At 40.6% G+C, this 12,703-nt stretch overlaps 1 protein-coding gene and 1 long non-coding RNA gene across 5 annotated transcripts in view; one reads left to right on the forward strand and one right to left on the reverse strand.

Moving 5' to 3' along the window:
- LOC140188240 (uncharacterized) overlaps positions 1-5,972 on the reverse strand; it is a 55,772-nt gene extending 49,800 nt beyond the window's left edge. The window contains exon 1 of the long non-coding RNA XR_011883248.1: positions 5,773-5,972. This is a non-coding gene — a long non-coding RNA (uncharacterized lncRNA). The remainder of the gene's footprint in view (positions 1-5,772) is intronic.
- arhgef18b (rho/rac guanine nucleotide exchange factor (GEF) 18b) overlaps positions 1-12,703 on the forward strand; it is a 234,604-nt gene that overhangs the window by 165,387 nt on the left and 56,514 nt on the right. For all 4 annotated transcript variants that reach the window (XM_072244323.1, XM_072244321.1, XM_072244322.1 and 1 more), the window contains 2 exons: positions 3,838-3,905; positions 8,066-8,120. In XM_072244323.1, the coding sequence (XP_072100424.1) occupies positions 3,838-3,905; positions 8,066-8,120 (123 nt within the window). The remainder of the gene's footprint in view (positions 1-3,837; positions 3,906-8,065; positions 8,121-12,703) is intronic.

The raw sequence follows: 12,703 nt of genomic DNA on the forward strand, positions 1-12,703 counted from the left end.
GCTTCACAATCAACAAGACCCCTAACTTAGTATCATCAGCGTTTTTGCGAATTGTGTCATGTATATTCATATCCACATCATTTACATAAATAATGAATATATCCCAACACAGACCCCTGGGGCACTTCACCAGTCCACAGGCCTCTAACTGGAAAATTGACCTTCAACCATCACCCTCTGCTTCCTGTCATCAAGCCAGTTCACCTCACTAGCTCCCCTTGAATCCCTTGCAGCCTAACCTTCCAGATCAGCCTGCCACGCAGGACCTTGTCAAAAGCCTTATTAAGATCCATGCAGACAACATCCATTTGCCCTACCTTCAGCTATGCCCTTAGTTATCTTCTCGAAAAATTCGAGACATGATCTCCCATGCACAAAAAACATGCTAACTATTCTTGATCAGGCCTTGACTTGGGTAGTCAAGATGGTAGATTTTGTCTCTCAGAATCCCCTGCAGTAACTTCACTGCAGCTGAAGTCAGGCTGGCTTGCTGGCCAGTAGTGACTGTGCTACCCTCAATGGAACAACAGTAGCCACCCTTCAATCTTCTGGAACTTCATCAGTAACTAACGCCAATGCAGATATTTCTTCAAGGCCCTTTTCAATTTCCCTGGCCTCCAGTAATATCCAGTATGGTCCTGGGGATTTGCCGGCGTTAATGTGCTTCAATGCTGCAAATGCGTCCTTCCTCGTAATATGCATATGATCCAAGACCTCGTACCTAGCAAATCTTCCCGTTAGGATATTGGTCTCCCTCTGCTTCAAGTGCAACCTGTCTCTCTTGTACAGGTTGCCGCAAACCCAGAAAAGATCCGTGAACCTGAATCCTTGCCCCCTACACCAGCTCTTCTGCCACGATTTCATCTGGACTACCTTTCTATTCCCATTAAGAAAATGCTAATACTCATGAGTATTATTTTTACCATTGTATCGGGCTGTCAACTTTGTTTTTGAGCTCAAGTAATCATCAGAGTTTGAATTCGTAGCCTAATGTATTTCACAAACCTGTTCAACTGATCAGCAAGTTACATAATCGATGAGCAGAATCTCTTGTGATCACGTTCTCCCTTATCCTGTTGATAGATTCTGAACACAGAGCAACCACGTTGCAACTGTAATTAAAGCAATGAATTCAAGTTTATTAATCCGCTCTTGCCTTTGTTTGTTCCTTTCTGCGTCTTGTGGCACATCGGGAGGCAACCTAGCCGTTTCTGTAGCATTTTTGTCTGTTTTTTACAAGGCCGTGTTGCTAACTCGACACTCATCCCAGCTCGGATGTAAAGCATGCAGGGAGCCAGCCAGATTCGAACACGGGTCTACTTGTCTTGAAGTCTGATGCGGATGCTGCTACATCACCAGCCGGCATAATGCACTGTTAAAACTGTTACATTTCCAATGCTACCTTTGCTAATCATTACTTGGGCAGTGTAATCAACACCTTTCTGTTGATTCAATTCCTATGAAGAGACCAGTGATTTAAACAATTATTTACTGCTTCAACATTACTGCTTTTAATTTTTTGGTTCTTTGAAATCTAAGATTCATTAACGTTACTTTTGAATCAGTCTATTAGCAGTAAACCATCTAATTGAAAGACCAGCATCAGTTGGCTTTATGCAGATTCAAAATGTACACGATTATGTTTTCCTCAGATTAAGGAGTAAATTAGTTGTATAGCATCCTTCCTATCCCCTTAACAGGCTATGAATTGCTTTTGAAGTACAGTTATTATTTTGTATGGAGAAAAAAGGCATAGACAACCAGCACACAAAATCCCACAGTAAGTGAAATGAATTACCAGTGTATCAGTCTCGGAAAGCTGTATTTCGGCTAGTGACTGAGAAAGGGACCTTTAAATTATACTTCAAGCTCTTGTGCATTTACCCAAACAAGTATGCTGGAGCCTTATTTTGTTTGAAAGATAGTGCCTTTGATAAGCTGCACCTACTCCATCCTACTTTGGGTTGTCAGCTCAGATTATTTGCTGCAGCAGTGCTTCAATCTTTAACTGAACTGCAGAAAATTTAATTCAATAATTTTATTTTTGATGCTGTCCAGAACCCAGTGCTTGCTTCGTTGTCAGTGTTGTTCTTCGATAACATGATTGAAATTTCATTATGTCTCCTTAGAGTTGAAGTTCAATATTTATAGCAACTGTCAGGTTCTTTTACTTTTTGGAGTCAACAAAAATTGCTTTAAGTGAAATCCAGGATTAGAAATCATCAACAATTCTAAAGGAAGTGGTGAGCTAGACAGAGCAAAGATTTCCTGATAAGCAGTATCACTAGCCAGAGATGTTTCTACATCACTTTACAAGAGCTGATGTATTTCATGCAGCATTAACATTGCTCAGAACGTTAATTCTGAGTGTCTTTAATTTTTGTATAATATCTGTTGAAGAGCTGTAATCAAGCTTGGTTGAAATTAGCATCAGCTGCTCACATATCCTTTGATAAGGATTTGCTGCCCAATTTTTTCTTTGACCCTTTTTCATAATATGCGGATCAATCAAAGTCAGGATTACTTGGTGCATTTTTCTGTTGCTGCTTGCTGCAGTTTAAGTGAAGAATCCATTCATGTGCTGGTATGTTAGTAGAAAAATATTGGCTGGTTACTTGTGTGAAATTATTTTCCATTTTTAAAATTAATCAATTTGAAGGCTATATGCCATGTGGAAGTGTTGTGGATAAACAAGTCAAGAAGGTACCTGGTTTTATCCCAAGAATTCCAGAGGCCAATAGTGCAGACATTGTGGGATAATAGGTGGGGTTAAAATAGACCAAGGTTCCTACAGTTCATGATTGTCTTGTGACTGACGGAGGACCTGCTTTTCGGCAGGCTGCAATCATTGCGAGCAGTTGATTGGCTGAGGCAGCATGAAGTTCAAAAAGAGCTCAGGGCATTTCTGAACTTTTCGGCAGGCTGCAGTCATACAATCTATTAGGCGCTCAGCAGAGGCCAATAAAAGGAAGAGAGGTGTAAGAGGGTCCAGAGGAGATTCACAGGAATGAAAGGGTTAATCTAAGGGGAGTGTTTGGCTCTTGGCCTGTACTCGCTGGAGTTTAGAAGAATGACTGGTGTTTTCATTGAAACCTATTGAATATTGAAAGGCCTAGTTAAAGTGGATATGGAGAGAATGTTTCCAAGAGTGAGGAAGTCTAAGACCAGAGGACATAGCCTCAGAATTCAGGGATATCTCTTTAGAATAGAGATGAGGAGGAATTTCTTTAGCCAGACTGTAGAGAATAGGTGGAATTCATTGCCACAGATGGCTATGGAGGCCAAGTCATTGGGTATATGTAAACTGGAGGTTGTTAGGTTCTTGATTAGTCAGGGCATCAAAGATTACGGGTTGAAGGAAGGAGAATGGAGTTGAGATGGATAATAAATTGGCCATGATGGAATAGTGGAGCAGACTTGATGGGCCAAATGGCCTATTTTGCTTGCATATCTTGTGTCATATGGACAGTGCAGTATGTGGCTATAATGGAGGGAGAAATCTGTCTGCCCAATTTAGAATGTCTTGTGCCCCCATCTGAGCCTCCCCCTTGGAGATAGATGTCCAAGTCCTCTACCTGACCCAAGGACAGTTCATTTCAGCTAGAACTTGAAGTGTTCCAGTAGTTTATTGTTTTTATTTAAAGATGCTGTTTTACCCATGTCAATAAATGCCATTTGTGGTGGTTATTTCAAATTGGTGTGGTTGTATTAGGTAAAATAAAGTGGAAAGGAAGGTTGTCAATCTGAAATGTTTATTCTTTCTCTCCTTTTTGATGCCTGACCATTGAGACATCTTCTGTTTTTTTTAACTTTTGACATTTGTGTGTTTCTTTGTAGACTGTGCTGTGAATGTACACAAAAACTGCAGGAATCTTCTAGCTGAATGCAGTACTTCCAAGAGCAAGGTTAGTGTTTCCCCTGTGTTTTGTGCAGATGCTGCTTATCTTGTTTATATGTTGTATTTGGTTGTTATTATTTAATCATTTCTCTTTTTTGTGGTGACAGAGTCTTTTGTTGAGCTGGTTTCAAGGTCAAGCATGATATTGGAGATAAAAAAAAGTAGAAAGTTGCAGCAGCGATTGTTGAGATAGACAAGTTCCTGTACTCAGCGGTGTTGTGATTTAGCAGGTGGAATAGCTCACTGCAGAACAAGTACCAGCACTGCAGAACAAGAACCCAGAGTACTTTCTTCTTAAACAATTTGTTAAGCAGGTTTTCCAATGTACTCTGCAGTTTGTCTTCGTGGCATTAATTGACTGCTGCCCTGTCATTTTTTTCCCTTGTGCTTGAAATTATGGAGCTCTTCTTCTCCCCATCTTTCTCCTTTATGATATTCTTCTTCCTCTCTCCAAGCTCCCTTTTTCTGATCTTGCCTTCCTGGGTCTCTGGCACTGGTTTTCGTCCTTCTAAAGTCTCCGTGTTTTTCAAACCTAAGACTTATGCTGCCTTCTGACTTTATTGAGGCTTAAGTGCTTGTCATCTTCGTTTTGTGCACTTTTGGAATTGCACCACAAACCAATTTTAATTTATTGCCAGTGCTCCATAAGGAAAGTTTTAATAAGATTCAAGAACATCTATTATCAAAGAATGTATAAGTTATACAACCTTGAGATTTGCTTGCTCATAGGTAGCCACAAAGCAAGAAACCCGAAAGAACCCAATTTAAAGAAAAATACTGTAGATAACATTCTAGGATATATTCTGTTTGTTTCTTTCCTTTCAGTGGCCAGCACCCCAGCACAGGCCAGGCAACATCTCTAGGAAGAACTTTTATGTGTGTTGCTTGTATTTCCAGCATCTGCAGAATTCCTGTTGTAAACCTGAATGCAGCTGTATTTCACATAGGCGAGAGTGAATGTCCTCACTTATGGCACAGTTTTAAGGTGCTTGGAAGCAGGTACAGAGGAGATGTTGGGTGTTAGTTTTTTACGCAGAGAGTGGTGAGTGCGTGGAATTGGGCTGCCGGTGACAGTAGTGGAGGTGGATACGATAGGGTCTTAAGAGACTCCTGGATAGGTACATGGAGCTTAGAAAAATAGAAGGCTATGGGTAGCCTTAGGTAATTTCTAAGTAAATATATGTTTGGCACAGCATTATGGGCCAAAGGGCCTGTATTGTGCTGTAGGTTTTCTGTGTTTCTATCAAGGAACCTTGGTGACCACATGGAATTATTTCCTTGTGTTCTCTGATTTCCTCCCAGATACGTATGGTCCATAGGTTAATTGCCCAAGGTAAATTGCTGCTAGTGTAGGTGAGTGGTAGAATATGGGTGAAGTTAATGGGAAAGTGGAGATGATAGATATGCATTGCACAATATTTAATACTATTTGAAATTAATCAGCAAATGACATAGCCTTTGCCAAAATGCAGGACATCCCAGAAAATATTCTAGTACAGAATGAGAAACTGTGAGGTAATGACCATCTCCCCTACCCACCTGCCCTTAACATTCAATGGCAATGCTATTGCCAAGTCCTGGTGGTCAACATTGGCCAGAGGCTTGACTAGACAGAAATACTGGTTAGAGGAGTCTGGGGATTCTGTGGCAGTGACCTGCCTCCTGATACCTAAAAGGTTTCCACTACCTACAAAACAGGAGCATGGTGGCATGAATGAAACTTGAATAAAAATGTGTCCCCGATGAAACTCAACTCAGCATCCAGGTCAAAGCAGCTTACCTTGATTGGCATACATTAAAATCTTTGTTCCCTTCATTGCTGGCACAGTGGCTATTGTATGTGCCGTATACAGAGAATACTCCCATTTACTCACTGTGGCTACTTTTGACAGTTCTTCCTAAATTTCCTTCACAGTTTCAGCTTGAAATGGTGGTTTCTGTTCCAGCTTGCATTTAGAGGGAACGATAAATCCAAAATGGACTCTGCTTGCTCTTGGTGTCATCGTGAATGTCACTAAAGTCCAGGCTTCACTGAAAGTTGGAGAGCTCTCAACAGCATTTGACTGACCTCAGTTGCTTTGAATTGAGTTAAATTGAACTGCGGTTTAAGGATCACAGATGATAGTTTGCATTAGTGACTTCGCAACCTCCTAGAACATTTTGCAAGCTCGTTACTGTGCTTAACTGGACTGCCCACTGCCGCTCCCCCATTCTAACTAATATAAATTGGCAGGCAATGGACAAATAGTTACAGTTGGTTTCCACATTGCTCCAGTTCTGTTGCTTTGTTGGGACTGCCAGTATTGATTGCAGCATTGTGTTTCAGTTGCAGTATGAGCCCCAGAGTGTGCTACATCTGAGGCAAGCTTTTGGTCATGTCTTGCAGATCAAGTTGAATGATAAATGCCAGTGTTAATGGCATATTTATTTCCTGAAAATTATTGCATCAGCATAATGCTTCTTTATTTCAAATTGGCTGTAAATGCTTGAAAATGTGTCTGGACTGTGCCAGAGCTGCGGAAGTGACTCAGAAAACAATCAGTTTATTTATATGCACTTAAGTACTTTGATTGCAGTCATTATCTGTTTCCCCCCACCCCCTTTTCAATTTAGTGTTTTTAAATACATGGATAAATATACACACCCAGGGCTAGGCACACGATGCTTTGGATTTAACCTACAATAGATTATCTGCTCAGCAATATGCTGAAAGAGTGAGCGGCTCTTGGTGCAGTAGTGGTTCCCACCCAACTCAGCTGGGTCAGTTTTGTTATTCCCATCAACATAGCATTAGTCACTTCCAATTCAGACACTGCTCAAGGTTTAGTGTGGAGTTAAGCTCCCATTTATGCACTTTGTCCTGCATTTCCACTTCCAGCAGTGTGATATCTTCCTGTTCCAGCACCATCCTTGAAGTCTGTCAGTTTGTGCAGATTTCTGGTGAGACTTTTTTTGCTATTGACACTCTGAAGTTAGCAGAAAGTGGTGATTGTAGTCCCCTTCGTGCATGAGGGTGGTGGCTATCTAAGGAGCTGTAAAGGACGTAGTTTAGATATTTTCAGGTCAAGTTGAACAAGGATTTTACAGGTAAATGTATCATAATTTGTAGTTGTCAGAAGAGCAGCAAAATTTTAACATCTTTTCTGAGGCTGACCCCTACTGGTGTTTGATTCCCCATTGGGGTGCTGAGTGTGAGAAAAATCTGTAATCTCCCTATTACTGTACAGACTTCAAGCTTAACATGAACAACCTCAAGTACAGACCTGGAATTATACTGAAGATGTTTATCATAAAATTGGTGCCTTGTGGTGTTCAGTATATAGACAGCTGTGTATATACTTTAAACTGCAGTTCTTTGGGATAAGATAGCATTTGAGTGCACAGACCAACTGTAAAGCTCTTTTCTTAGATTTACTTCTTTCTAGTTACATGAAGATATAATAGACTTGTGAACCCATCAAAATGATTTGCAATGAAGTATGTTTTTGAAAGAAGGATTCCATTGATTTTCCATTGATAATTTAGCCATTACAGTTTATAACCTAGAAAGAGGCTATTTGATACAGTGCTGATGCCAGCAGTTTGCTTGAGCAATCTAGAAGTAACCTAGCTCTCTTTGTACTTGTTTTATTTTTTCAGGTTCAAATATTTGCTGTAAATGATGCAGTAATCTCTTCCCTCAACTGTTGCCAGAATCAAACCCTTTGCAACTCTTCATTTTGCAAGAATACTTTAAAATTAATGACCTTCATCCCTAAATAAAAATGTAGTCTTTTTCATAATTCACTCTATATTAAAAAATCTTCATGCTTTCATGCTACCTTGTGAGCGTCTGATCTATAGGTTCCTTGTAAATATTGAGACACACCCCAAGTAAATGTTGATACTCTTCAGGGCAATTTTAACATACTTCCAGAGATCCCAAGGACATTCTTAGGGATTTCTGGTTAATATTTATTTATGCCTATAAACCCATGTGATAACTTGCAAAACTATTTCCCATTTTCCTGCAGAGAAAAAAACGCATTCTTACAAAGGACATTTATTAGTCTGCATTATCAGGGTTGATATTTTAGAATAGTTGATAAATACAGTAATTTATTGACACTATAGAGTATAGTAGAGCCCAATGCGAATATTAACATTTTATCTAATCTTTTTCCACAGCTAAAAGATTCCCAGCAAAAACTTACAGGAAGTCCACAGAGCACAACCCAACACGGTGAGTTCTACACAAAAGCAGATTAACGGGATGTTAGACACAAATTGTGGAAAATATACTGTAAGTTGGGCAGTATTTTTAAAGAGAGAAAGAGAATTGATATTTCAGGACAGTGGCTTGATGCGAAGGGCTTAAGATAAAAGAGCAGAATTAGACAACTGGGTTCAGCGACTCTGCTCTGCCATTCCATCATGGCTAATTTATTATCCTTCTCTAATAACCAAGAGCCTATCAACCTCTGCTTTAAATCTACTCAATACCGGCCTCCACAGCTGTCGGTGGCAATGAATACCACAGATTCACCACCCTCTGACTAAAGAAATTCCTCCTCGTCTCCGTTCTAAATGGACATCCCTCTGTTCTGAGGCTGTACCCTTGGATCCTAGACACCCATTATAGGAAACATCCTCTCCACATCCACTTTGTCTAGGGCTTTCAATATTTGATAGGTTTCATTGCCACCCTCCCCCGGCCCCCCGCCCCATTCTTTTTAAACTCCAGTGTGTACAGGCCCAGAGGCATCAAACACTTCTCATGTTAGCCCTTTCATTCCTGGAATCATTCTCTCCTCTCCAATGCCAGCACATCTTAGATAAGGGGCCCAAAGCTGCTCGCAATACTCCCAAGTGCAATCTGACTAATATCTTACAAAACCTCAGTATCACATCCTTGCTGTCATATTCTAGTCCTCTGGAAATGAATGCTAAAATTGCATTTGCCTTCCTTATGACCGACTCCACCGGCAAGTTAACCTTTAGGGAATCCTGCACCTCTGATTTCTGAATTTTATCCCTGTTCAGAAAATAGTATATGCCTTTTATCCTACCAAGTGCATGACCATACTCTTCCCTCCACTATATTCCATCTGCCAATTGCCACTTCTTTGCCCATTCTCCCGATCTTTCCAAGTGCTTCTGCAGACACCCTGCTTCCTCAAAACTACCTACCCCTCCAACTATCTTTGTTTCATTTTCAAACTTGACCACAAAGCCATCTTTTCCGTCATCCAAATCGTTGACATTGACGTGAAAGGAAGTGGCCCTGCTACCAACCCCTGCGGAACACCACCAGTCACCAACAGCCAACCAGAATAGGCCCCCTTTATTCTGGCTCTTTGTCTTCTGCCAATCAGTCAGTCTTCTATCCATGCTTAGTATCTGTCCTGTGATACCATAGGCTTTTAACTGGTTAAGCAGCCTCGTGTGCAGCACCTTATTAGAACCTTCTGAAAATCTTTGTCTATTCTGCCTTTTATTTCCTCAAAGAATTCCAACAGATTTGTCAGGCAAGATTTCCCCTGAGGAAACTATGCTGACTTTGACCTCTAACTACCCCGAACCTCATCCTTAATAATGGACTCCAACATCTTCTCAACCACTGACGTCAGGCTAACTGGCCTATAATTTTCTTTCTTCTGCCTCCCTCCCTTCTTCAAGAGTAAAATCATACTTGAAATTTTCCACTCCTCCAAAACCATTCCAGAATCTCATGATTCTTTAAAGATCTTTACTAAAGCCTCCACAATCTCTTCAGCTACCTCCCTGGAGTGTAATCCATCTGGTCCAGTTGATTTATCTACCTTCAGATGTCCATTTGCTTATCTACCCTCAGACCTTTCAGTTTCCCAAGCACCTCATTAATAGCAACTACACTCACTTTTGCCCCCTGACACTCTTGAATTTCTGACATACTGTTATTGTCTTCCACAGTGAAGACTGATGCAAAATACTTAATGAGCTTGTCCCCCATTGCTACCTATCCAATGTCATTTTACAACAGTCCAATATTTACTTTCCCCTCTCTTTTGCTCTTTATTAATCTGAAAAATCTTTTGGTATCTTCTTTGATATTTTTGGCTAGCTTACCTTTATATTTCATCTTTTCTCTCCTTATGGTTTTTCTAGTTGCATTCTCTTGAATTTTAAAAGCTTCCCAGTTGTCTAACTTACCTCTAATTCTTGCTGTTGTATGCCATTTTGCTTTTATGCTGTCTTTGACTTCCCTTGTCACCCACAGTTGCTTCATCCTTCCTCTAGAATACTTCATGTTCGGGAACTGTTTTAATTAAGGTTTTTTATCCACCCCCGCCCCCGTCATTATGGCAGAAATAGTGACATTCTAGATAAAAGTTGTTCCATTAGATGGACACAGCATGGATTCATGAAGAGCAGATCCTTCTTGACAAACTTAGAGTTCTTTGAGGATATAATGACTGTAGTGGGATAAAGGGGAATAGGAATATGTGGATTTTGTATACTTGGATTTCTATAAGGTGCTACATAAAAGACTTGCCCACAAGATGAGGATGCATGGAGTTGAGGGTAATGGATGGAGAATTAGTTAACCAATAGAATGCAGAAGTTGGGACAAATGGTGTGTCTCTTGTTGGTAGTGATCAGCGGAGTGCCGCAGGGGTTGTTACTGGGCCTGCAACTATTTGTGATACATTTTAAAGATTTGGAAGATTGCTGATGATGCCAAATTGAATGGAATTGTGCATGCGATACGAAGAATATGCAGAGAGATATAGCGAAGGTCTGGCAGATAGAGTACAATATTAGTAAATGCAAGCTCATCCACTTTGAAAGGAAAATTAGATTATTTAAGTGGTGAAAGATCGCAGTATGCTGTTGTGCAGAGAAACTTGGGAGTGCTTGTACATGAATTGCCAAAGGTTGGTTTGCAGATGCAACAAGTTATCAAGAAGGCAAATAGAATATTGTCCTTCATTGATAGAGGAATTGAACTTAAGCGCAGGGAGGTTCTGCTGCAACTGTATAGGGTGCTGATGAGGCTACACCTACAGGTCCTTGAGTAGGAATTCTAGAATTTAGACTACAGAATGCCTTCACAGCATCATGGACACTTGAAGGACAGCTTTCAGTTATGTTTTTGCCTCCCTTGAACCTTTGAACTCTGATAGATATAACTGATCTGGGAGGTACTGCCTGGTTATCCCAGGGAAGTGCACTTTTTGGTTTTGTATATATTGTAACCACAGTGTGTCAGTGCTGGAGTTAATGAAAGTTTAAAGTGTGGACAGAGTTCTAATCAAGTGGATTGCCTTGTTCTGCATATTGTCATGTTACTTCAGGATTGGATTTGCACTTATCCAAGTGGAAAGTTTTTTCATCATACTCCTGGTTTCAAGACCCAAGTCTTACTAGCTTTGGGACATCGACAAGTGAGTCACTTACCACAGGGTTCCTGTCGTTTAGCCATAATATTTATTTAGCTGATCCAGTTGAGTTTCTGGCCAGTGGTAAGTTTCACGATATTGATGGTAGGAGATTTGACAATAGAAAAGCATTCATTAAGGGTAAATGGTTAGTTTGACTTTTGTTCAAGGTGGTTATTGCTTGGCACTTTTATGGTGCAAGTGGTACTTAACTACTTTCTCAAAGTTGCAAGCTGTTTCTGTCTAACTCAATTGATGATTTTGTAAGGCACCAGACTAACCATAGTGGGCAGATAGGATTGTTTAGTGTGTAATCCAAAATATGAATGACTTCTGACTCCCCTTACTGTCCACCACCCAATACACCTTTGTACACACCTAAAGTAGATCTGCATTTTTTTGTCTGACCTGTCCTCCTAAGTGAACCAAGAAAAAAAAGGGCTTGCCTTTATATAGCATTTTTTCTGCCAAAGTTACATTACAGCAAATTAATGTAGGAAATGCTGCAACCAATTTAAGCACAAATTGTCAGAGACTTTAATAATGACTGTATAAGCTTTCCTTTATTGGTTGTGGAAGGGTGAACTTTAGCCAGAGAATTTCTACGCCAAGGTGGGTGAAATTCATTGTCTTCCATGGCTGGAAACACTTGGAGAGCTGTGGCTTATTTAGTTGTTGCTGCACTTGCACAGTACAAATGAGCTGTTGGCCGAGGGGTAGGGTTTACCCTTGAATCTGCACAGTGACATAATTCACACTTGGAGGAATGGAGAGAAACTTGGAACAAAATCTTAATGTAGAGGGAACTTGGCGCTAAGGATATTTCAATTTATATAGGTTTACCTGCATTTGTGTTTTTCACTTTATGCAGCAAGTTTGCAGAAATAGATTTTAAAAATCTGTAATGTGTACAAAGGGTTCTCTGAGTGCAAGGACTCCTTATTTGGACATTATTCTGAGAGTCTGAGTCTGCAACTGTGTACTTTTATCACTAGATGGAGTTTTGGTCCCTGTGCCACAGATTGTCATTCCTGTGCTGATTGTCACTTGGTGTGTGGAAGCACTGGCCACCTCTGCGAGAGAACAGTCTCCCATTTTAAGTATCCCTGTAATTTATAAACTAATTTAGAGGATATTATGAGGTGGACTAATTTGTAAGGAGGTTATCACAATAATATCTGCAGACGCTGGAAGTCCAAAGCAACGCACACAAAATGCTGGAGGAACTCAGCAGGCCAGGCAGCATTTAGGGAAAAGAGTAAACAGTCGACGTTTCGGGCCGAGACCCTTCATCAGGACTGGAAGGGAAGAGGAGAAGTCAGAGTACGAAGGCTTCCTCTCCTCCCCCCACTTTCTTACTCTGGCTTCTCTGTCCTTTCCTGGTGAAGGGCCTCGTACTGAAACC

This window comes from Mobula birostris, chromosome 26, assembly GCF_030028105.1.
Source record: "Mobula birostris isolate sMobBir1 chromosome 26, sMobBir1.hap1, whole genome shotgun sequence".
NCBI lineage: Eukaryota > Metazoa > Chordata > Chondrichthyes > Myliobatiformes > Myliobatidae > Mobula > Mobula birostris.